At 30.7% G+C, this 24,357-nt stretch overlaps 2 protein-coding genes across 5 annotated transcripts in view; both read left to right on the forward strand.

The window, feature by feature from the left end:
- LOC148284700 (uncharacterized) overlaps positions 1-14,103 on the forward strand; it is a 41,505-nt gene extending 27,402 nt beyond the window's left edge. Inside the window, exons 10-13 of one of the 2 annotated variants that reach the window (XM_088236532.1) lie at positions 2,193-2,423; positions 3,940-4,070; positions 12,560-12,784; positions 13,122-14,103. In XM_088236532.1, the coding sequence (XP_088092658.1) occupies positions 2,193-2,423; positions 3,940-4,070; positions 12,560-12,784; positions 13,122-13,218 (684 nt within the window). In that variant the 3' untranslated portion in view covers positions 13,219-14,103. The remainder of the gene's footprint in view (positions 1-2,192; positions 2,424-3,939; positions 4,071-12,559; positions 12,785-13,121) is intronic. The other variant, XR_015824184.1, reaches the window with a different exon arrangement.
- Positions 14,104-21,372: 7,269 nt separating this feature from the next.
- The window catches only part of LOC148284701 (putative sodium-dependent multivitamin transporter), a 35,075-nt gene continuing 32,090 nt past the window's right edge, over positions 21,373-24,357 (forward strand). For all 3 annotated transcript variants that reach the window (XR_015824189.1, XM_088236553.1, XM_088236545.1), the window contains exons 1-2: positions 21,373-21,590; positions 23,838-23,975. Coding sequence is in view for 2 of the 3 variants with exons in the window: in XM_088236553.1 (XP_088092679.1) it covers positions 23,856-23,975 (120 nt within the window). In the remaining variant the exon portion in view is untranslated. The remainder of the gene's footprint in view (positions 21,591-23,837; positions 23,976-24,357) is intronic.

Below are 24,357 nucleotides of genomic sequence, written 5' to 3' on the forward strand. Positions count from 1 at the left end.
CTAAAACTTTTGAATCTTGTTCGAAAAATTACACTCGCGATTACAGTAAAATCTTGCAGCTTTCATTAATGCAATTTAGTCTTTAAATACTTTTTCATAAGGGCTAGTATTCTTTAAAATACATCAATTTGACTTACGACAGTTTAAGGGAGGTGACAATATTCGCACTCGTTATGTGTGAGAAAGAGAAAACCAATATATTTTGTATGTCTTAACACGGAAGTCACAATAATAGGTAAGTAATTGATTATACTTATGTTTCGGTGGTTTGAAAGGAAATTCGCTTTAAAATAAATTAACATTTTGATATTTTAATCGAAATGAATTGATATTTTAATCCATAATATAGTATAAATCCTTTAGTGGGTTTTAAAAAACAAAGATTCGCTAATTGTTTTTTAATTGTAATTCGTTTTTGTGCATACGATGACAGTTGAATATTGTAGGTTATTCTTCAGTATCCATCTAAACTTTAAAAATTAAGTTTGAGTTATGATAAAAATGTAACTAGTGTATAGTGTTAAGAATAAATATATATAAAGAATTATAAAATGCATAACTTATGTCGTTTTGTGAATAATAATGTGATATAAAAGTCGATGAAACAATGATTCTTAAAACGTAATTTATGTTTTGTTTGGTGAACTATCGTACTCGGTAAGGAATACTTTTAAATTAGTTTTTATCTCATTTATTAAGATATAGTGTTTTGCTTCAAGACAAGTTATAATAGTCAGACTTAACCAAGGATGCACCGGTACGCTAATAAATTATCCAGTTTTATTAATGACTTTTTCGGCGCTTGGTCCAAAACATGTAATAGCTGCGCGGATGGGTAATTGCTTTCTAATGACAAAGGCGGGGGTTCGAGTCTTAAGGGTTCCATTTTTTTTTTGCTATTATGTTTTTTTAAATTGTATTTTTTAAATCAAATGTTTGTGCTACATTAGAAAATATTTTTAAACTTATAATATTAGAAATTACTGATCATTGTGTTCAGTAGACTCAAATCAGTGCTTGATTTCTAATATTATAAGTTTAAATATGGAGTTCTACAAAATAAACACCAAATCAATCAATAAATCAAGAAAATATTTTTACTGAAACTATTAGTCGCTGGAGCCATTTGTTAGGGATTATTTATCAAATATAAAATAGACTTGTTTTTTATATGCCATACTACCGCTATGGACATTATATCATAATTTTCGTAGCTTACCAATTTAAAAACTCGCCACTGCATGATACATACTAATGAAACCATCTTAGTTCCTTTAAATTATTTCAATTGAAGAAATTTCGAAAATAAAATATCTGGTTAATGGAATTAATAGTTATCACCAGAAAACATAAAAATATACACGCATTTCTTCAATTCTTCCATCTGTTGATTTTTAAAAAGTAAAAAATAATTGGTAAGAGTTGCCATTGAGTCAAAAACACATGGGATAGTATTTTTTATTCCCCCCGGACATGGGAAAAAGGAAATTGAGTGGGGATAAGTCCGCCTTGTGATGAAGGGCTTAGCGCACTCGCGTACCATGCTTGAGGTCTCGGGTTCGACTTCTGGCAAGGATGACATGAAATATTTATTGAAATTGATGATTTTCATTACTATATTTCATAGTTCATTTCATAGTTTTTCATCTATTGATATATTTAACACGCCCATTAACTTATTTAAAAATAAATTAAGACTGATTCTTTTTGGCTGCGATACGATCCCACTTGCTATTTAATGATGCTCACACTTAGACACACCTGAACACTTACTCCCACATACACACCTATACACTTACTCTCATACAAATATACATAAACACTCCCCTTTGTTGTACCACAATTTGATATGTATGATTTTTATTTAGAAACTTTGCTGGTCTCTCTTTAAACCGTATCTTTTTTTTTTTATTATATCGTTGTCGACTGTTTGTTTCTGTAAAATAAAAAAATAAAAAAAATAGTCCCGCAACTGGATCTGAAGCGAATACCATTTTGCCTTCGTTTATTAAATTATCAAGATATGTAGCAGTTCAGTTCCCTATGCGCCACTGGGTGCGGATAGGGACATGATGGTGATGAAAAGATAATGTTGAAAATAGTGGTTGCATTTGTGAAAGGGACCTAATTCCGCCCAGAGATGTAGCATTGAAAAGAAGTATAACTAATATTTTATGAGTGTTTTTCCGAAGGAGGATAAACCTACTGCGTCTACCAAAGCAAGGAAACGGGCTCAAAGTACTTCTTCCAGAGTCTCAGCCGTTTCGCAAGCCGAATCTGCATCCAGTGTACTCGGCATTCCAGATGACAAAAATCTATTCAAGAATAAATCTCTTGCTCCACTCTCTGCTGTAGACCCGTACTATACACCTGTTGGGGCTGCAGCTCAGCCTGTCAAGCAGGAATCTACCAATAACCTCGAGGTACTCTTTTTCTTTTTTTTTACTAATTTGGTTTTGTTTTAAAAAATATTTTTTATATTAAATGTTTTAATGAAAAATGGGTCATGATAAATCGCCCTGTTTGGTCTGTCTAATCAATTAAAATCAATTAATTGTAGTTGTGGTGTTTTCAATACAATAATGAGTTAAAATCTACCTTGTAGTTAAATTTTTGACTGAATCGAAAGAAATTGGTACTTTTTAAAAAAAATCTTCAATATGTTTAATAATGGTTCATAAAGTCTTTAATTGTTTAAAGCTGTGTTGCAAACCTATTCAGTCTGGCATTTATGGTTTCTTATATTAATATGGTTTTGCTTTCCCAGAAAATAATAGCATGATAAAATACTGAATCTGGAATGTGATTGTGGTTTTCAAAAAAATTATAAGACTTTATGCTGTCTTAATTTTGATATAAACTTTTCTATTATTACTATCAATTTTATGGCTCTTTTGGTTGATTTGGATGACTAATGTTTTTTATATTTTTTTAAAAAATGTAACCAAAAATTAGATTAAACATCGGAGCAACCTCTGCTTTAAATTTGTTGGAAAGAGTTGCCAAAAATTGGACTGACAAAGTGTGCTACGTAACTGCTTGTTCCGGAGGACATGATTAGTTGGATATCATTTTCGATAAATTAATCTCTTTTTAAATTTCTGGTTAGATTGTTAAATTTAATTGACAATTTTCATTCTCTTGAACACGATAAGAACAAACTCATTCCAACAAATATTTGCTTCTTTTATTTCAACTTAGTATCACGCTTATAAATCACCTGATATAAAATAATTTGTTTCAAACATGGACCTAAAGTTGAAGACATACCTAATGGGGTGGGGTGACTTTTGTCATAATCAGACAAATGTATTACATATAAATTTTATCCCGTTTAATTCATAAACGAATGCCACCTATTAATTTGTCAATATACTTCATATTTAAAAATATTTTTAATAATAAAAATATTTTAAATAAAAAATTGTATCATTTCAATATTTATTTATTGATGAGCAATCAGTTTGATTAAATATTATATTGAGTTCATGGTTGGTTATTATTTTTATGTTTGTTATGTCGTAACCGACAAAAGCAATATTTTACAGGAAAACATTTCGTCCTCTCAATTAACAAGGAATAGACTTCGAGAATAAACTCTGTTTCCACTATTTGTTTTATTGTTATCCTGCAAAATTTTGCTCCTGTCGGTTACGATGTTTTAGCAATCATGGCTCAATTATGGCTGTTTTAATAATTTATTTAAAAAGGGATAAAATTTACCTGTTAAATGGATTTATCTGTTTGTTAAAAAAAAAAAACAGTAATTATATGGCTGGCAACATAATTTATTTTACTGTTATTTTTTATACGTCGCAAGAATGTTTGATTTTGCATGTTTTATTGAACGTTTTAAACTAAAATGCTTTGGCTCCCACTCTAAAATGCCCAAGTAATCGGAAAACCAAAATTTGTCATAATGACTACTTATTGTGTTAGGTTCCGAAATGGCGTATTCGAAGAATTCGGCCTCAAGCCTTGTCTTATTCTGAAAATGAAGAAAACGTTGATGATTCTGTTTTCAATAAGAGACACGGTAAAATGGAAATCGAGGAACGGAGAATTAAAAGGTAAGTTTTAGGTGGCATAAAATGTAGGCAAATTTTTAGATGCGTGTTCTTTACGTATGAACAAATCTGCATCCAAATTATTAGTTTTGACTTTACTAACAAGCATATTTTATTTTTCTCTAGTCAGAGGTTCTGATTCTTCTTACAATGAAATATTTGTGCATGACCATGCCTGTTAATTTACCTTTCTTCTGATAAATATTGAACGCCATCCTACAAGAATGATAATATCCCGGACAGTATACCTATATGCCTGCATCATCATCGTTCCACGTCCGCTCCCTAGTTGGAACATTCGGTTTCCACAAAGAGCCTCCAGGCATCTCTGTCAGTTGCCAGCTCCTGCGCATCCTCGCAAGTCAGGTTCACGTCCCGTATTTCTGACATAAACTGGCGACTAACAGTCGGCAGCGGAGGTCCAGGACCTCGAGAACCCGATACCTTGTAAAGTTGGCAAGTCTGGTTAAGGCTCTCAGGAAGCATCCGCAGTATATAGCCCATTCAACCGTATCGCCTCCACTTGATGACAGTTGTTATTGGAGTTTGCTGCCTCCATTTTCTTATTACTCCATTCCTTACAAAGTCAAACCACCGCACGCCTAATATTCTTCTGAGACATCTATTCTCAAAACTTAGTATTTTGCTGTTTTGGGCTCAGTGAGGTGCCACGATTCACATCCACAGAGGAGATTAATATATCAAATGTACAAATATAATAATATGCCTTTCTCTATAAATAAATCCAGAATTGACACGAAAACAGAAAGCGTCGTACATAATTTTAAATGTAATAGAACCAATTTGGGGGGTAATTATTACAACTAGGTAACTTCAAAATTAGGATTTTTGAGTTAACCGCCAAAACACATATCTGTTTCTTCCATACATGGTTACAAAAATATCCAGTGGCATATTTCTAACCTTAAAAAATTATAGAAAATTATGGTATTTAAAAAAAAACTTTTTTTTAGTGTTCATGAATGTGAATTTTTTAAAGGCAATCTACATATATAAAAGGCAGTGTTCTTTTGTGTGTTCTCGATGGACTGAATAACTATAACCATTAAGGCCGGTTTTCAGCGAAATGTAGATCTTTGCCATGAGGGGGTTTATAGCTATTAAAATCTTCAATTTATTAAGTAGAAAAAGAATTTGGAGCGTAAATGTTTTTTATCCATCACCAGGGTTACATTCGGTGAGAATGCATATAAAAAAAATTGTGAAGATATTATTTTTTATTGTACAAAAAAAAGTTTGTTTTTGATTGTTTACAAACAACATTAGTTTTTTATGGATTCCAATCAGATTATTTCCCCAAATTCCTTATTATTTCCACCCATTAATTTCTTTTTACTGGATTTTTGGTAATATGTATTAAAATAATATCAACTGACATTCTATACATTTTTAAAAATCGTTTTCCTGAATACAATCCACCCCTGTCTTTTTTTTGTATTTTCTTTCCTTTATTAGGGCCTTCTACTAAAACATGATACATTGACCAAAAACAAGTTACATTAATTTACAATAAATATAAGAATAACACAAACAGAAAGAAATATTAATATAGATACTAACAATAGACAACAAAAATGTATGTACAAAAATAACATAAAATAATATTTGTAATAATAAACATCTAACTAAACTAACAAAATTTCAATATAAATTGAAATAGTCACGAACAGAAAATACCCACCAAAATCTGATAGGGCCTATTTAACAGAAAAGAGAAACTTACAATAAAATAAATAACGAAAGATAAAACTTAATAACAAACATAATCTTATAATAATGATAAATATTTAATATAACCCTAGAAATATAAGAGATTTTTTGTAAAAAAAAATGAGAATTAATTTAAACATAATTATTTCAATGAAACAAATATTACAAATCATGACAAGGAACAATTTGAATATAAACAGAATTGATCAATAAAAAAATTGTACAAAAATAATTAAGATAAATGAATTGGAAAGGTTATAAAAAACATAAGTAAAATATCAAATAATTTTTGCCTCCCAGTCATTAAAGGACATAAAAAAAGTGATTTAGATCTCCAATGCCTCCACATTTGAAGGCATTGGAGTCAAAAATTTTAATTTTAAACAGATGGGATGGAGTAAAACAGTGGCCAGACCTGATTCGGCAAAAAATTACAATCCTAGACCTATTGAGCTTACACGCGCTATTGTACCAAGGTTCAAAGAAAATATCAGGCTGGATCTATCAAAAAAATTCCTTTGACAATTCAGAAGAATTCCACTCCACTTTCCAAGAATCAAAATTAACTTCTTTGATCAAATTTGAAACCACTCGCCCGGCCTCCCCCACTCTCTGCCCAACGGCCGGCCACGTAAATAGCGTCGTCCGCCCGCGCGCAGGTTTAGTCGACCGTAACATATTAGAATGCATATGAATAAACATACATCATACAAAATTAATATCCAACATTTTATAAATTAAATTACCTTATATGATATTTATTTCACCTCGGTATTTGTCAAGGCCGAATCCGAAAGTGAAACAACTCGTCTTTATTGAGGATTCAGCACTTGACTTTGTTACATATACCGAGGCCCTATACTAGTTAATATCTTTATTAAACACATAATCAAAAAAATATTATAATTATCGGCGGTCTTGTTCTTCAGCCCGCGCGTCCGGATCACTTGCGATCGGGCCACTTACAGTTGATAATTTCTGAAAATTCAATATTAATAGAAGAAACCGATCTGTAAGTAGTTTGAAATTTTGAAAAAAGAATATGGAAACTAGAACCATCAAAACCCGTAAAAAAGTACAGTTTTATCTGCTGTCTTCGGGCGCATAGTGTAGAAATATAACTATTTTTGAAAATCGCAAAACATACCGATCCAGCAAATTTTATTATGACACTGTCTCAAAAAATAACAAAATCAATCGGTTCAGTTTTGAGGTGCGAAAAACGGGACATTGAAACATTGATTTTGTCTATTCTAACAAAAGATCTGACATGCAGTTGTCTTTTTCGCACAGTATCGTGGAGGCATCTGCAAGACAGTGACAGGAAAACAATGTTCGAATGGCTATTTATCAAAATTATCTGTCCTCACAGTTTATGTAAATCGAAACATAAAAATAATAATGTATATCTAATTTGGACCAAATACAATTATTGATATCAAACTTTCGATTGTGTTAATTTAATCTGTATACGAGTACGTACTCAAATCTAGCAATAGCAAAGCACTGGGTTCAGCTCGTATTTTATAATTGCCAACCTTTGACTATGATCTAGAAGATTTTGCAAGCTACTTCAGATATCAAATTGAGTGTATTCGAGCCTCTACTAGTACTAACACTCCTATTTCTTTTAGTTTAAATGTTGGAGGAATACTTGAGCATTTTTTTAAAACAAATGTCACAGAAGTTACTAACATAATTTTAAGTTCTCCAAATAAACAGTGCTCCTAGATCCAATCCCCACCTGGTTATTGAAAAATGTATCAATCTTCTTTCATTATATTTAACTCATATTTTCAATGAATTTATTATCACAGGACAGGTTCCTAAATCATTTAAAGAAGCGATTGTTACCCCCTTTCAAAAAAACCTAAATTGAGCTCCGAGGATCTGGCGAACTTTCGTCCAGTATCTAACCTTCCAATTATATCTAAAATTCTAGAAAAAATCTTAGCTAAACAGATTTCAGTTCACACAGACAATTACAGCTTGCCCTCTAACCTACAATCAGCTTATGGAAAATTTCACTCAACTGAAACAGGACTGTTGAGGATTCTATCAGATATACATAGCTCTAGCAAATGAGTCTGGAAAACTAGCGATACTTGCTCTCCTTGTCATGAGTGCTGCATTTGACACAATTGGTCACCCCATTATAGTGTACATTCTGACTAACTCGAGCGCGTCCAGAAGATCAATTCATTCACTGACTGTCCAGATTTGCTGGAGTTGGCGTGTTTCCGTGTACCTGGTCGACATACCCGCCACAGATCTCCTTTTTGTTCTTTAAGTTCTAAAACCAACTATCACATGCACTCGCCTATCCCTAGGCTTCACAGATATGGTAATCAGTATGAGGATAAGGCTGATATATTTGGTTCTGGACTTGATAGTTATAAAACGAGTCTGTTTTTTTTTTATCTCGCAATATAATTCTTAAACTTTTCTTTATATTTAAAAATGTTTTTCTTTGATTTTTTGTATTTATGTATATATTTTGTTAATATTTTTGGTTGCTTTTGTGTATTTACCTACTTGTTACTATTGTTATAGTTATGCAATTTTATCATTTTTTGTTATGTATTTATAAATGTTTTTTTTAATATATATGTTAAAGGCAATTTATGCCGTTTATGTAAAAAAAAAATTGACCATAGTTTTCATATTGAAAGATTAGAAGTAACTTTTGAAATTTCTGGACTTACTAAAGCATGGATCCAATATTATCTTTCAGAGCGAACGTAATCACTTCAAGTTGCAGGTAAAAAGTCTTCATTTACCCTTCTTCAATCTAGCGTCCCACAAGGTTGCGTGCTTGGTCCTATGCTCTTCACACTGTTCATCAACGACGTGTCCAAAATTATTCACTCATTCAGGTTACTTTCTCACCGTTATGCGGATGATCAACAAATACATTGGCTATGAGATGTTTTGTAATTTTAGTTCGTTTTTTTCTATGTTCTCTGTAATATTGAAGTTGTAGGGTGCTAAAAGTATTTTTTTACTGGTTCTCACATAGAACATTTTTTGAATAAAATAAATTCCCACCTCCTCTGTGACTAAACCTAGTTCCCTCTGTTTTATTGCTGTTCTTAAATCATGAAAATATAACTAACACAAATAAAAATAAGGTTACTAGTTAGATTTATCTTTACGCAGGTCTTATATTTAGTAAAATAAATGCACTATAATCAAGACATTTAAGATTAAAGATGCAAACGATTTTTGAAATAAAACATAAACCCTTTTTCATTTCACGTAAAATTTGAAATCACTTTGTTCTTGTCTGCTGTTTTATTATTTCTAAATTTTATATTTCAGTATTGTTTACAGGCTATTAATTGCGTTTTAGCTTTGATATTACATTCTTATTGTCTATCGTCCCCCTCCCCCACTATCTGACAGTTCAGAACCTCTGTGCTAGGAGATATTTGAGAGTGTAAGCCGAGGTTGCAAATGTCCTTCACTAAATTTTATGAAGGGTTTGAGTATAAAGAATGATAGTATGTACATATCTTAGATAACTTAATTTACTATTATATCACTGTTCAAATTTAATGATTTTGAAAGTATGTATTTCTGTTAAGTATTTTTTTCTGTTGGATATGACAGATACTATTTCGTTGGCTGGATTCAAAACTATTAGAATTGCATTTTACTCAAATTAACAGAAGAGCAATTTATAATTAAATAGTAAAAAATCAAATTCATGTTTCACTTAAAATACTTCTGCACAATGTAAGTAGATAGTATGTTAGCAAACATAAATAATTTAGATTAATCTTATGACTCCCTAGGGGATGAAATCCGGTCTTTTATCTACAAACATTTGGATAAACATAAAATATTGAAATATTTTACTCATTTAATACTTTTTTAGGGCCCATTTATTATAGTTCTCCATACAGCCAACGATTTATACTTCAACCCCTTCATACACATATTACATGAATTGCACTTTTTAAAAATATATTTTGCACTAACCCACTGTATCTCAGTCATCAGCCAATATACTAGGTTGTGCTTTTTACATCTGGTGTTTTATTGCTTTATGTTTATTTATTAGTTTCAAAATGCTTTATATATATAATATAACAAAAATATTAATATTTGGAAAGTGCTGCCTTTCCAAACATAAGAAAATATAACATACAAAACATTGAATAAACTATACATGATATGATGGTAGTAGAAAGGTGTTAATACCTTAACTATCAAGCGGAAAACAAGACATTTTTAAGTTGAGGGATGAAAGTGGTGAAGTTGTTATAAACCGAGATGATTTATTAAACTTAATGTTGCTTATAAATTCTATGAAAATCCTTATAAGTCAAAAATCACAAGACTAGCCCCTTCTGTAAACTATAATTATCAAGGAAGAGCCTCAATCAGAAGATACACCTAGTATAGTTGTGGATTAAATAAATATGTCACTAAGGCAAATGAAAAAAAAAAAAAAAAAATATTATTCCCGAAAGACTAAAAATAACTAGTCACTTAATCTTTACTCTTTTGTTAAACAAATGCTTGGAATATACCGTTAGACTAGAGCAACCCAACAATTATTCTTCACAAGAAAGGTGACACCACAATATTAGTAACTATAGACCAAAAAGTCTTGTCTCTCATCTGTACAAGCTTTTCACAAAGGTTTTGGCAAAGTTAGATCTCTATTAGCTACGGGAACAAGCTGGGTTTCGTTCGGAAGGCTGCACGAATGACTATCTCCAGATCCTTAAAATGGTGACTGAAAGATAAAAAAAATACAAAAGACCACTAGTTGTTACCTTTGTGGACTATGGAAAAGGTTTTGATTCCGTTGAGATGTGGGCTATCTATATATAGCGATGTGGGAAAGATATGCCCCCTCCTGAGGAACATTTATTGTAATGCCACGTCAATAATTAAACTGCATGAAAATACTGATAAGTTTGCCATGCAAAGAGGTGTAAGACAAGGCGATACAACATCTTCCAAACTATTTACTGATAAGTTTATAGAGCCCTGAATATTGACAGGGAGAGGCTTCACTACCAAGATTTCCAGACAATATTGTCCTGATTTCCAAGAGCGTGGATGAGATGAATGGGATGATTAATGATTTAATGATATCTGCCAAAATTAGATTTAAGATGAACCTCAACAAAACAAAAATAATGAACAACATCAACACCAATAGCAGAATACTACCTGTAGACAAGGTTTACCACTATATTGTCCGGTTTCTAGAACAAGTTGGTAGCTATAAATTTTCCAAAAATGAGATTGATTCATAACTGGCATAAAATAATATTTGTTTAAATAGTTAATAAAAATATTTTTTATTTTATAATATTCACTAGAGCAGTTTTATTTGAATTGCTGATTTGGGATGAGATTTTAACTTTAAAAGTGCAATATCTCACTTCTAATAAAACACTAGTTATCAACTTGTTCCAGAAACACTTGTATATAAATATATACTTGGTTCATAAATCCACTGTCGGCAGGGATAATCAAACCAGTGAAGTAGAAAGGATAGGTCTCGCTTGGGTGGCATTTGATAAATTAAATTCCACATTTCAAAGCTCCATTCCAATCTCCCTAAAGACTTACCCATCCTTACATACGGCGCAAAGACTACGACTCTGACCTGCAGTGTTCTCATACGAGGGTCATCCACAAAATAAGGTTACAAAGATGAAGCCGTGGGAATTTTTCGTTCCAAAGTTGGCACACCTCACGTGAAGGGGGGATCCTAACGGTCAGTTTGTTTGGTCACGCGTGTTTGTCAACCATTTTGTTTAGTCGAGTAAATTTTTCCAATGGAGAGCACGTCACGCGCTCCTGCCATCTCCCATCTATGTGAGATCCGCTCGGTCATCTGTTTCTTGACTTTGCAGAACAATACCGCCGTAAATATCTATTGGGAGCTCGTGGAACTTTAATAGTGATGTGATGAGATAAGTCTCCTTAGTGAAATTGTGTTGGAAAAACTTGGTTACAAGAAATTGTGTGCGAGGTGGGTGCCCAGAATGCTCACACAATTGTCAAAATTGCGTGACTTGGATTGTTATGCACAGGAAGGAGAAGCTTTCCTGGACTCCAACATAACAGAGGATGAGACGTGGGTGTGTCACTACACCCCAGAATCCAAAAGACAAGTCACTCCAGTGGCATCGCATCATTCATCTTCCCCATCCACCAAAAAGTTCAAAATGACCCATTCAGCCGGAAAAGTTATGGCATCAGTTTTCTGGGACCGTAAGAGGGTCGTTTTGGTTGATTTTATGCCTAAAAGGACTACCATTAATGCAGAGGCTTACTGCAATACTCTTAATGTTTTTTTTTTTAAATAATGCCTCAAGTCCGTAGTATGCTCAAAACAAAAACCTTTAGTGCAAAGGGTTAATACATTTTTAAAGAATAAAATACTAGCCACTTGCCGATACGGGAAGAGATTATATTATGTACCTATATTGAAATCTTTTCTTTATTTTTTCCCCCTGTTCTAATAACATTTCAATTGAGAATATTCCTATTCAAAAGCAAAATTCAAACATCAAAGTTGTTTATTTTAATTGGATTTAAAACATAATGCATAATACATTATGTGAATAAAAGACTAATTAATTTGCAATAAAATAGTTGATTCTTTGTTTACTGAATATCAGCATGATCTTACTTAATAAACTATTGTTTCTCTCAAATAATGCCAGTTTTGCGAGCATTGTTTGGTTATTTGGATTTGTGTTATTTAAAAAAAAATATATGTATTTCAGATGGGATTTTCAAAGACTAAAAGAACAACTGCATTTAAAAAAACTAAAAGAAAGGCAAGAAAAGCTAAACCCTGGTGGTAAAAAACTACTCTATCGTCCATACAAGCCCAGAAGAGTTATTCCTCATTCTCTTTGGCAATCTTATGAAAATGTTTTAGCCATTGAAATTACTGACAATTTGCCTGTAACTTCATTTGGTGAGCCAATACCCTCTTTCAAACCACGGTATGTATTATTAAGTACAATATTGTATTTATATGTTGTATATATTTTGTTAACGATTCCTTAAACCGTCAAATAAATAAATAAATGTGCCTCAATAACAAAACACAAATTAGTTAAGGAGAAATTGATGTCAGTTAATTATATATTTTTTTGATTAAAAATATTATTCAACAAGATTCATTTAAATATTTCAGTTTTAAAAATAACTAAAAATATTTCTATCTCGTAGATTTCATATTGTTTACTGGAGGGTTGTTCCCTGAGAGCGACAATATATGTACTATTTTATGTTCAAGGTCCATTATTGAAATAATCGTATCTAATTCCATTTTTACAGCAAATTTCGGCTGCCGTGGATTCAACAGCAAAAGGGGAAGAAGAAGTCCAGAAGGCATCTTCATGTTGAAAAAAAAACCAAAGGCAAAGATGAATGACAAATAATTCCCGAAGATCCAAAAAACATTTTCAAAGATCCCAAAAACGTTCTCAAAGATCATTATCCTTTGATTTTTCACCTTTAGTTTCTCCTTATTTAATAAACGTATCAAGAACATAAAGCAGATCTCATATTTGTTATTCACATTAGGTTATCCTTAGTATTAAGGTTAATGTAATAAAGCTTTAGTTTTTGGCAATATTTTAGGTGATTTTACTACATATATTTGCTTCATTTAAAGTAAGTCTACTATCTAGTGCTCCAATCTAATTTAATTCATGCCGTATTTGGCTAATATTTAGCCAATTACCTGCTATATGAATTTTGAAATTAAATCCAGTTTGACATATTCGGCTTCGATGTCAATTCCTATTTTCTAAGAAAAAAGCAATATTTGCATAAGACGTATCATGGTTATTTATTATTGTATTAATTTTAAGCAAAATACTATTTGATTTGCTTATATTTATTAATTTTTGGACTGGTTAGCAGTATAAATATTATTTGTAATTGTAATGATCTGTTTTTGATGGTTTGAAATAAAAATTTTTCATGTTATTTTAACGACATTCAGATTTTTTCATGAAAAAGGGTTTTTTTAAATCCCCGCTTTCATTTATGCTTCTAATATTCTTTTGCCATTTTATATGATGTTGCTGGAACACATATAAAATTATTTTTAACTCTTTCAGCCCGGGTGTTCATTCAAATAAATATGCATGAATTTTATGATTGTTTTTACTCGTACCTACCAAAATTCAAAAGCGACGAGTTTATTATTGAACAACTGGAACCCCTAAGTGTGTCTCTATTTTTTTTTAACCTCGGTGATCAGCATTACATAGAAAAGTTTGTTTTGTAAAATGTAAAAAACAAATAAAAAGTCTCCCATGTTCCTGTGTAAAATTACCACATTATAGTATATAAATTACCGTAAAATCCCGATATCTTACGGGTGCTTCGGTAATTTTACATCTCTAGGTATCGTCCGATGTCATTGACAGTTTAAATTTTGACATAATCTTGAAATACAAATTAGCCCAAACTGCAGGGTGAGAGAGAGATGCGCTAAGAGATTAAATCTAATAACTCGTAAATAATTGTTACCTGTTGAAAATTCTTATTAATATTTATGTAACTACAAATGTGTCAAAATAATTTGTGTCTGGTTTTTTCCAAATGAAAAGAACAAGAGGAAAAAAAAAATTAGGCAATAATTTATAACGTCCTCACCATACACTGCACAAAAATTGTGAGCAGCTTTGGCAGCTTTATTTCCTTGATTGAACGCAAACAGAAGGAGGTGTCAGAAATGCTCACATTCTTCTACTTGAGATTTCATTTTGAAGGCTTGTAATCAGATTAAATAATGTAAAAGCAAACACAATATCGTGTATAGCAGAAAATTTTCTTTCAAATGATGCCTTTCACTATTTTGTTTTACTTTTAATCGTCATTTTTCAATTTTGAAAAAGACAGACACAGATGTTAACACTAAATAAGTGAATTTATTTAAGATAATCCTAATGATTTGATTTTCTTTGTAAAGATCTCGGGATATCTTATTATTTATTTTCTCACTTAATCACTTTAAAGGGTCGTTAAGGTCACAAGCAGTATTTTTTTTGTTTTTAATTTAATCGCATATTTCTTAAATAATTTTGCAAATTACTTGTTTTGTATGTGTTTTTCTAAATTATAACAAATCAAATGGTTTTTATTACATCTTTTTATTGAAATCTATTGCAATATAGAGGGAAAACAATTTTGAGAAGGGAATATGAATGTCCGTGCATTTACATTGTATATGACCTGTCATTGGCTGGTTTAAGTAGCCACTTTACACACTGTAACCTACACCATTCTGCCTATTTAAACATCCACACTTCCCCAACTGTTCTATCTGTTGACTTTTGTCAAGTAAAGAGCTGAAACCTTTACTGATGTGGGTTAGATTAATCTTTTTTCAAATTATTTCACCTACTTGGCGAAGCCTAAAAATACTTTTAAATTTATATAACAGTTAGTTGAATGAAAAAAAATTAATTAGAAAATTTAAATAGAAATAATTCAGTCAAATGAATCCCACCTACATCAATAAAGGTTTTGGCTCTTTTCTTCCCCAAAGTCAACAGATATAAGAGTTGAGGATATTAGTATGTTTAAGCATAGGCAGAATGGTGAATGTTACAGTGTGTAAAGTGGCCGCTTAAACCACCCAATGACAGGTCATAAGCCCTATAAATATCTGAACATTCATATTTCCTTCTCAAAAATTTCCTCTCTGTTGCAATAGATTTTAATATTGATAACTCATTAGGGAGTGAAATCTAGCCTTGCCTGCAAACATTTAGACTTACTGGAAATATTGTTAATTTTGTATGTCGCTTTGTTTGTTTTCATTTTTAACAATTGCAAGTGCAATTCTGATACCTTTTTTCTCTTTTTTTCTACTTCACTATAAAGTCTTGGACTTGGTTGGCTCCAGGACATGTGATTTTTTGTCATTAATGTGCATAGTAATAATAATTATGGTTTATTAAAAAAAATAACCACTTATTTATCTACTACATACACACTTAGGTAATAGATTTCTCTGGATCATGTCTAGTCTGCCTAACTAGGTACAGCCTGTTTAAAGGGGGACATTTTTATGCAAAATAAAGAATAACAATACTACCTACTATTAAATTAATTATACAGTTATACAATATTAATTTATACCATTTATTATTTAAGAATGTTTTTGAGTAAATTTTCTGATTTTTCTCTACCTAAACCCAGTAACTAACTTTTTACAAATTTATTTTTTTATAATGTTATATTATGTCAATTTGTTAGTGTAGCAATTTTATGGTACAAGTACTTCTAATGTTAATACTACATACTAATGTTAATATTTATACCCTTTAATTATTTTCTTCTTTTCAACTCATAAGTTATCATCATACTTTTATGTGTATGTTTAAGTTGTCAATTATTTTTTCATTTATTTATTTATTTTTAAATATGTGTGTAAATACTTTATGGTTGCAACACATATTAAGCTGAAATGTTACTATTATATAAAATACAATCGTAGTTTAATTACACAATATTCTATCACAAAGACATAATATCTTTTAATACGAGTATCTCTAGAAAGGATTGTTTTTTTTTAAATAAATTGATTTTATTTCTATTCATTCTATCAAGTTCATAAAATCCTACTATCTGTTATTTGAAATTTTAGTCATTAAACATTGCCATGCAATGATAAATGCGCTTTTGATGTTGTAAAAGATATGTGTAGAAAAGCTTCGTAAATAAAATTAATTAATTTTCAGTAAAATGTGTATTGGAATTAAATTTTTTATTGAATTTTTTAGCAGCCTGAACTTAATTTTTGATTTGCTTCCTTTTATATCAGTTATTTCTAAATATGTTTTCAAAATCTTTGTAAACAAACACTGGGTTTTAATTAATCTCGTCGTTGTCTATAAATATTTCCACTTACTTAAAATATTCTTTAAAAATAACTTGTATAAAAAGAAGTATCAAAAAGTGAATATGATAGCTCACTCTCAGCAAAAAAATATTTAAAAGAATTCATCGCTTGTATATTTAGCCTACAACAATTTATGTACATAAATATATCCATCAATTTGTTCATCACAGTTTAATAGACTACATAACTAAGACATGATTTGCTTTGAAGGTAATTAAATTACTCAATATCGATCTTTTAATTTTATTTACTTCTTTACCTATGCATTCTCCCAGTTTTTCTAGTATTCCTTGTTATAACTAATGTTAGTATAAAACCACTTACCGACTTTTTATGTCTAGCGGTTTCAAGACATACCCCTCTCCTTGTCAGGACACTCACTACACCAGCATGCAAACACTAAAATACACTTTCACCTTTACCATCACGGTAGTATACATAATATTTATAAAAAATACATAAATTACATAGAGTTAAAGGGGATGCAAACACCACCATGTCCGAACATGCGCTAAAATTAGGCAAATAATATCCAGTGGTATGTTGGAGAATGGGTAGGGGTTTGGAAATGTGAGGGACTAGAAGGTTGAATGTTACACAACCGATTAATTTTTAAATAAAAAAGTGGGCCATATTAAAAAGATATTTGATTTCATATTAGGAGAATATTATTTTCCAAAGCTTTTTTAATGTGAAACACCTCCGCATTATTTAATTTAAGTCCTTTTTTAGTATTGGATTGTAAAATTTTAACTACTGAATCCTTATTAAAATCGTCATTTTAATTTATTCATGTTCATGTAACTGTTATTGTTGGGCTAGGCTGTATATATAATAAATAAAAAATATTAAAAGTTGGCAACAATAGTTGTCTTTGTTGCGCTCATCAAGCGTATCTGGGCGCGAGAGAAACAGAAAGTATTTTCATCATGCGTATACCTTGTGTCTTTATGCCAAGCGCTTATTCACAGACGCTACACAAGCACAATGAGTAAATATGTTGTACGCCCCTAACAGACATATAGGCATCTTCCGGACTGTTAAACCGTTAACATTTTCAACTTATACACAAGTTTTTGGGAGATTAGAACATCAAATAAGTATTTTTTTTAGGGACAGACAACATAATATAATTATAACTAAGTAGTTGGCAAAACAGTTCATTTTTATGTTAGGAAAGTTTGTTATTGGACTAAAATTGGGATTAAACAAGTCATAAAACGGAAGGTATTATGCTAACCTAATTAATATGTTAAAAGTTGTATTTCCCACTTTTTTGCATTCTCCATATATTCTTTACTTGCCTTTTACATAATAAATAAAACTTAACACAAGAATTTTATTGATATTTTTATCACAAAATATCTACCAAAAACACCAACATTCTGCAGAGGGCACTGCAGTAAACCAAATGCACCATTCCATAATCTTTTACATGAAGGTAAGGTGATCAGCCTTAAGCTTCAGGTGCCAGTCCAGGAATGATTGCAGTTCAAAAAAATTTTTAATAAATATTTTTTATTTGGTTTTAACTCATTAAGGGTAAGTCACAGCGTCGTGAAACAAAGAATAACAATCATAATGAATTTGGTAGATCAACGACAGGCGCCGTGGCGCAGTTGGTTAGACGGCTGTCTGTGAAACTGGCGTCGCGGGTTCGATTCCCGCCAGTTGCAAGAAAAAAATCCAAGAAAGATTTTTTCTCAATTGGTCTGGGTGTTGTGGTGTATTTTTCACTACCTCCTTCCATATCCCCTCTATCCCAACTGCTGACAAGCCTCAAAATAGAGGCTTAGCGGGTTATTCCTTTAAAAATTAAAAATAAACCCTTGCTGTTTTCAGGCAAGCCTTTTCCCAGACTTCCTCTAAAAAAAATATACTTTTCAATGGGTAATACAGAATCAACACGTAAATAACAATTTTTGGATAAACTATCCTGTTTTCAAGCAATTTATTTGAATGGGCTAGTATTTACATGTCAAATATATTTGACGACATACCAGTTGTAGTGATGTGAAATTTAAAATCAGAATTTTAAATGCATTTTCAGAATCAACTGGTCTATTTAAAGCCAAATTTTTCTAGGAATTTCTCTGATATAAAATCGAACTTTTCAATGGTAATTCGTAACAAAGTGAAATTTCGAATCAACATTCCAATTCCTTTGCTAAATCAACCCTGCTGTAATCAGGCAAACCTTTTCTCGGACTCCTTGGTATAAAGTTGACTTTTCAACGGTAAGTCGTGATGGGAAATTTAAAATCAACCTGTAAATGTGCATAACCGACATGCTGAAGGTAAGTCGTAGCGGTGTTGAATTTAAAATAGACCACTATTATCTGATGAAATCACATTGCAAGGAGTACAAAATTAAAATAAGAAATTATTTTTTATAACCAATGAAAATTGATTTTAACTCGATCCCGAGCAAAGCCGGACAAAAATTCTAGAAATTATATAAAATATAGTTTCATAAAGTTTCACATTTGGTTGAATATTGATAGGTACACTAGCTAGAGTTTTCGATGGTATAATATATAATATGATGGTGATTACTGTACGTATTGAGTAGGCAGCTGCAAGTATGGTATACATAATATGTTTTTTTGTTAAATAATAGAATTTTTTTATTTTATCGTGATTTTTTACAGCTATCGTTCAAGCATACAACTTGAGACAGTTTTCTACTTCAACTGACTATAGCTTTTTATATATTTAATATTACGCTTTCAAATTTCAACACAAATTTGAGTTTATGTTTCAGGTTACAGAAGCATACCACATGTGTGGATATATTAATATCCAATTTAGTAATGTTTCTAAAATAAAACAAGTTTTTTTTTTATTCTACTTTATTTTTTATAAAATATACAAAGGGTATAGTTACTGTGATGCGTTTCGTATATGAAATTCTAACAATTGTCTGCATACACAATAAATTTATTAATATCCCTCAAATATTTTTTTTCTTTGTCCCAATTTGCCTGCAAATTGTTGGAAACATGAGACAAAATAAGAAAGAGTAGTTTCCCATGTAGCATTTTACCGCTTTAACTTAGAGACAATTTTTTTTTTTAAATATTCAGTTTCCATCAATAATACCTATTGTAAATATGTCATGCACAATTAGAGAAATTAAATCAAACAAATTTTCAACTTTAAAAAGCATGATATGATTTGAAATGCAGACGTCAGCAAATAAAAAAAAATCCAATCAAAAACAAAATTAAACCTCTTTCAAAAATCGTTTAAAAAAAACTAATTTAAAACTCATAATTAAGACTGTGTGTAATTTGAGACATGTATAACGCTAGAACTATAAACAAATATTAAAATGCATACACTATATTCACAGTCTGTACTTTTCTGTAATAAAATAACACTAGTCGTACCTAATTATAAAAATACTTGAGTTTTCTCAAAAAACTTTGGAAGGACACTGCCGTCTCTGCCAGTGCTGGCTGAGTAGCAAATGGTACCACATGTAATATTACGTGTCGCAGAAGTTTCGTCTCAAATTACATTCAAGTCTCATGTTGTATATGCTTTTACAGTGGGTACATATAATATTACACAACAATAAGAATAAATATGCTAACAATACTAGAGGCAATTCTGAAAAATCCACTGTCAATTGGAAGATAGTTCACATAATCGTGTGTGTGCGACGTTTGTGTTTAAGAGTTTTATGTGGGTATGTGATGTGAATGTGTGTGTATATGGATGTAGGAATATGTGTGTGAGTGCGTAGTAAAAAAATGTGCACTGTGTTTGAATATTTAATAACCCTCTATTAATGTGTTAGTGCCTGTCGGTGAACCAAGTCATACAAATTTCGTTTGGTATTAGGTACACTAGAATGATTTATATGAAAACTTATTTTTACGCACACATAAAGCAGAGGTTATTAAATATTTGAATTGACCAAATATATATTTATAAGGGAGAAGGTATAGGAGAGGACTTGGCAAGAAGTTAATTCGAAAAAAGTATACAAAGGATGAACAAAAAAGCTTTTTCTCTCTTTCTGCTAAATCAATTTGTGTTTTTATTAAAGGTACTAAAAAAAGGTCTGACATAAAATATAATAATTATAATATATCTTTATTAACCATAACATACAATGTCATACATACAAAAATAATAACAAAGGCATACATAGTTAAATGGCGGACTTATTGACACTAGCAATTTCTTACAGTCTAACCAAAACTTTAGTTACATTGTAATAATTAAATACAATATTTTATAATAAATCGTGAATCTCTTTTCGCTTTCGCTTCTTTCTTGAAATCAAATGAAACACTTTTTCTTCTCGGTTTTTAGAAAATTTATAACAACTATTTCAAACAACTATTTATAATGGCATATTTCAAACACTATATATTTTAATAGCAGTATAAAAAAACCAAGTTGCACTACAAATAAAATTATTTTTCTAGTTGCGTTTTCATAAAAAAATACTTCTTAGATTTTTATACTACTTGGAACTGGCTTTATAAGGAAAAAGGAAGGCCTCATAAACTATTGCAAGAAAAACGAAAATAATATATTTTTTGCCAGATTCCTGTTACTTCTAGGCGTTCGGGTAAAATTTGACATTTGTGATGTGTTTACTAATCTGTGGTTTACTCTATACTCTATAGTTTCTAAACTTTAAACTTTGCGATTCGCTACAATTCGCTATACAAGTGCTATACAATATACAAATCAACCTAAAATAAAAACCTAACCTCAAACATTCCATTCGCCAGATAGTTTTTTTTGTCTCTATGTTAGTTTTATAATTATTCTCATGCGAATAATAGGAATCGACCATCGAATTTCTGAATTAACCATTATTCGAAATTGTGGCTAGCAGATTTTTTCTGTAAAATACCTAGGTACGTATTCAGTAATTCGCAAATATCGTTGAGCTGAGATACGATACACCATATAATCTGTGATACGATACTTAACTTTTGCGTATTCGAGAAGGTTTCACAATTATTTCATGTTAAACTGTTCGAGGTTCCAGTGATTCTTTATTAATTTTCTTTATTTTTAACAAACACTTAAATAAGTTATTTCTGCATAAACCCAAACGTTTGTAAAAAAAACGTAGTTTAGTATTTGATTATTAGGATAAAAAAATCTAGAATTACGTCTTTTCAAACTGTCTACTAATTTTTTAAATAATTTTACAAGTAAAAACAAAATTGTCCACAACAACACACAAAAAGTGGTCACAATTAAATCTTGTTACCAAGATTTAACCAGTTATACTCTCGTGTAAACAATACCTATTAGAATTTTTTGCATTGTAAGCATGAATATAATTTTTATAGATTACTAATTATTTATTATTCAGTAGTATTATTGTTAAAATACATTCATTCGGTTATGATTATCCAACGAGTGAACATTTTACTTGCAGTGAATGTGCTAATAGTGTTGTTTCCAGTTGGATTATTATTTGAGAATATTCATAATATAATTAGGTGAGGTTAGAAATTCTGCTTGAGTGAGTTTTACTACTCATTTAATTCAATCAAAGACTCCAATAATATTAGGACACGGAGGTACATTTTTATAATTCTGACTTTTTCTAAAGAACTTAAATTTCAAATCATTTGATGCATTAAGCCCCCTTAGATAAATCTCTGTTGTACATTTTTCAAAGAATATTTAAATTTTTATTTGCGGGATCAGCGTTAAATATTTTAATAGTGTATAGTTTGCCATAATAAGCCATTTTTATTTGAAAACTTAAATACTTATCTTGTAAATCAAATTATTATGGATTATTTACTTAGCGCCATTATTGTAAAAAACCACCTAAAGGGCGCTGCACAATAAGTATCCCAATTTGTCTTGCAGCTACAAACGGTTAGAATTTTAGTTTCTCATTTCCAACTAAATTAATTAAATCAATCTAGTATTCTCCCTTCTCAAACATGTTTTTTGTATAATAGAATTTCATAACAGAAAAGCGCTAGATTACAGCCACACAGCCCATGGACGGTATGAAATCTAGGCACCATTTACATTCTTTAAAAATGGACTTTTAAATGTTTTTATTCAAAAAAAAAAATGTTTAAAAATATGAGCTCCATTACATGTCCTACAGCTACCGAGCGCATGGGTGATTGGATTTCTAAAATGTAAGAGTAGAGGAAGCGAGGTCTGTATGCAAAGACAAAGTGGTGTGAAGTTCTATCTTTCTCTGCGTACTGGCAAATTGGCATGATAGTTTGTTTATTTTTTTGTATTTCACGAATGGATTTTTTCCCCGGTTATCATATCTGAGTTCTGTAAGAAAGTAAGGGAATTTTGGCTGTTGACCTATATGGAAATTTCACCACATTTGCTAAGAGAAAACTCATTCAAAAGAAGCCCTACAATTGATAGAAACAGGCCTTCTATTTTACTTGTTTTCAATGGTTTTTATTAACTTTTATTGTAAATGTGACTACAACTATTGTGTATAGTAAATGTCAATTATCCATCATCTAAAATACTCTGGATAATATATTATTATTAATAATACACTAGCAGCTATTAAGCTGATGCTTGTATATCAAGTGTACATTATAAATTGATGTGTGCATCTAGGCGGTTTTTGAATACATTACTGAACTAGCACCAATCACTTTTTCGGGAAGGCCATTCCATTTCTCCACAACTCGGTTTGTCAGGAAGTTCTTCCTGGGGTTGGATGAGAAGTAGGTAGGGTTTAGTTTTAATGAATGACCTCTGAGATGGTGGTTTTCATTCATAGTGAACATTGATTTCAACTTTGGTACATTATAATGCTCAGTTAAGATTTTGAATGTTTCAATCGAGTCACCACGCTGCCTTCCAGTGAACTTAACCCGAGCTCCCTTAAGCGGTCCTCGTATGATTTATTTCTTAGATAAACTACCATTTTAGTTGCTCTTCTCTGGACTTTCTCCAACAAATCTATGTCTTTTTTAAATTAGGGACTCCAGATTTGATTAAGTTTTATTTTATATCTTAACTGATAAATTTTAGTTTGAAAAAGGTTTGCTATTTTTGGCCCAAACTCGCAATTAATTTTCACAGAATTTTTTTAGTTCATTCATCCTGTTATATTTGTTTGTTATTAAGTATTATTTTGTTTTTTTTAGTGTACAAAAGTTCTTAAAATGGGAAGTAAAATGAATTTTGATGGGTGGGATTACGCTATTATGGTTTTGATGATCATAATATCAATAGGAATAGGGGTCTATTACAGATTCACTGGAGGAAAACAGAAAACAACTCAGGTAATTTTTATTGTATTTTATTGATGGTACCTATACAATTAAAATTATGAAAATGTGTAAATGATTTATATTGTAATATAAAAGTGGAGTAGTAGTGAAGGTAATTTTAGGTTTCTTAATAATAAATATTTATTTGGCATTTTTAGATAAAAACCACAAGTATTTTTTTTTATCATTTTGCGTAACTTTCTGCATCCTTTCTTTTTATTGTTCAAACAAACACATCCTTTTACAATACATGTTGATAGCAATAACCGTGAAAATTTACACCTATGTATTTTTATTGAATGCATAAATAATTGTTGTTTTTATTTTCCTTCATATATAAATTATTGTCTGACATGGTGGAATTAACGCATTGTTAATTGTTATCCTTTCAAGT

Source organism: Micrasema longulum, unplaced genomic scaffold, assembly GCF_059751315.1.
Source record: "Micrasema longulum isolate JH-2025_06_02 unplaced genomic scaffold, ASM5975131v1 h1tg000097l, whole genome shotgun sequence".
NCBI lineage: Eukaryota > Metazoa > Arthropoda > Insecta > Trichoptera > Brachycentridae > Micrasema > Micrasema longulum.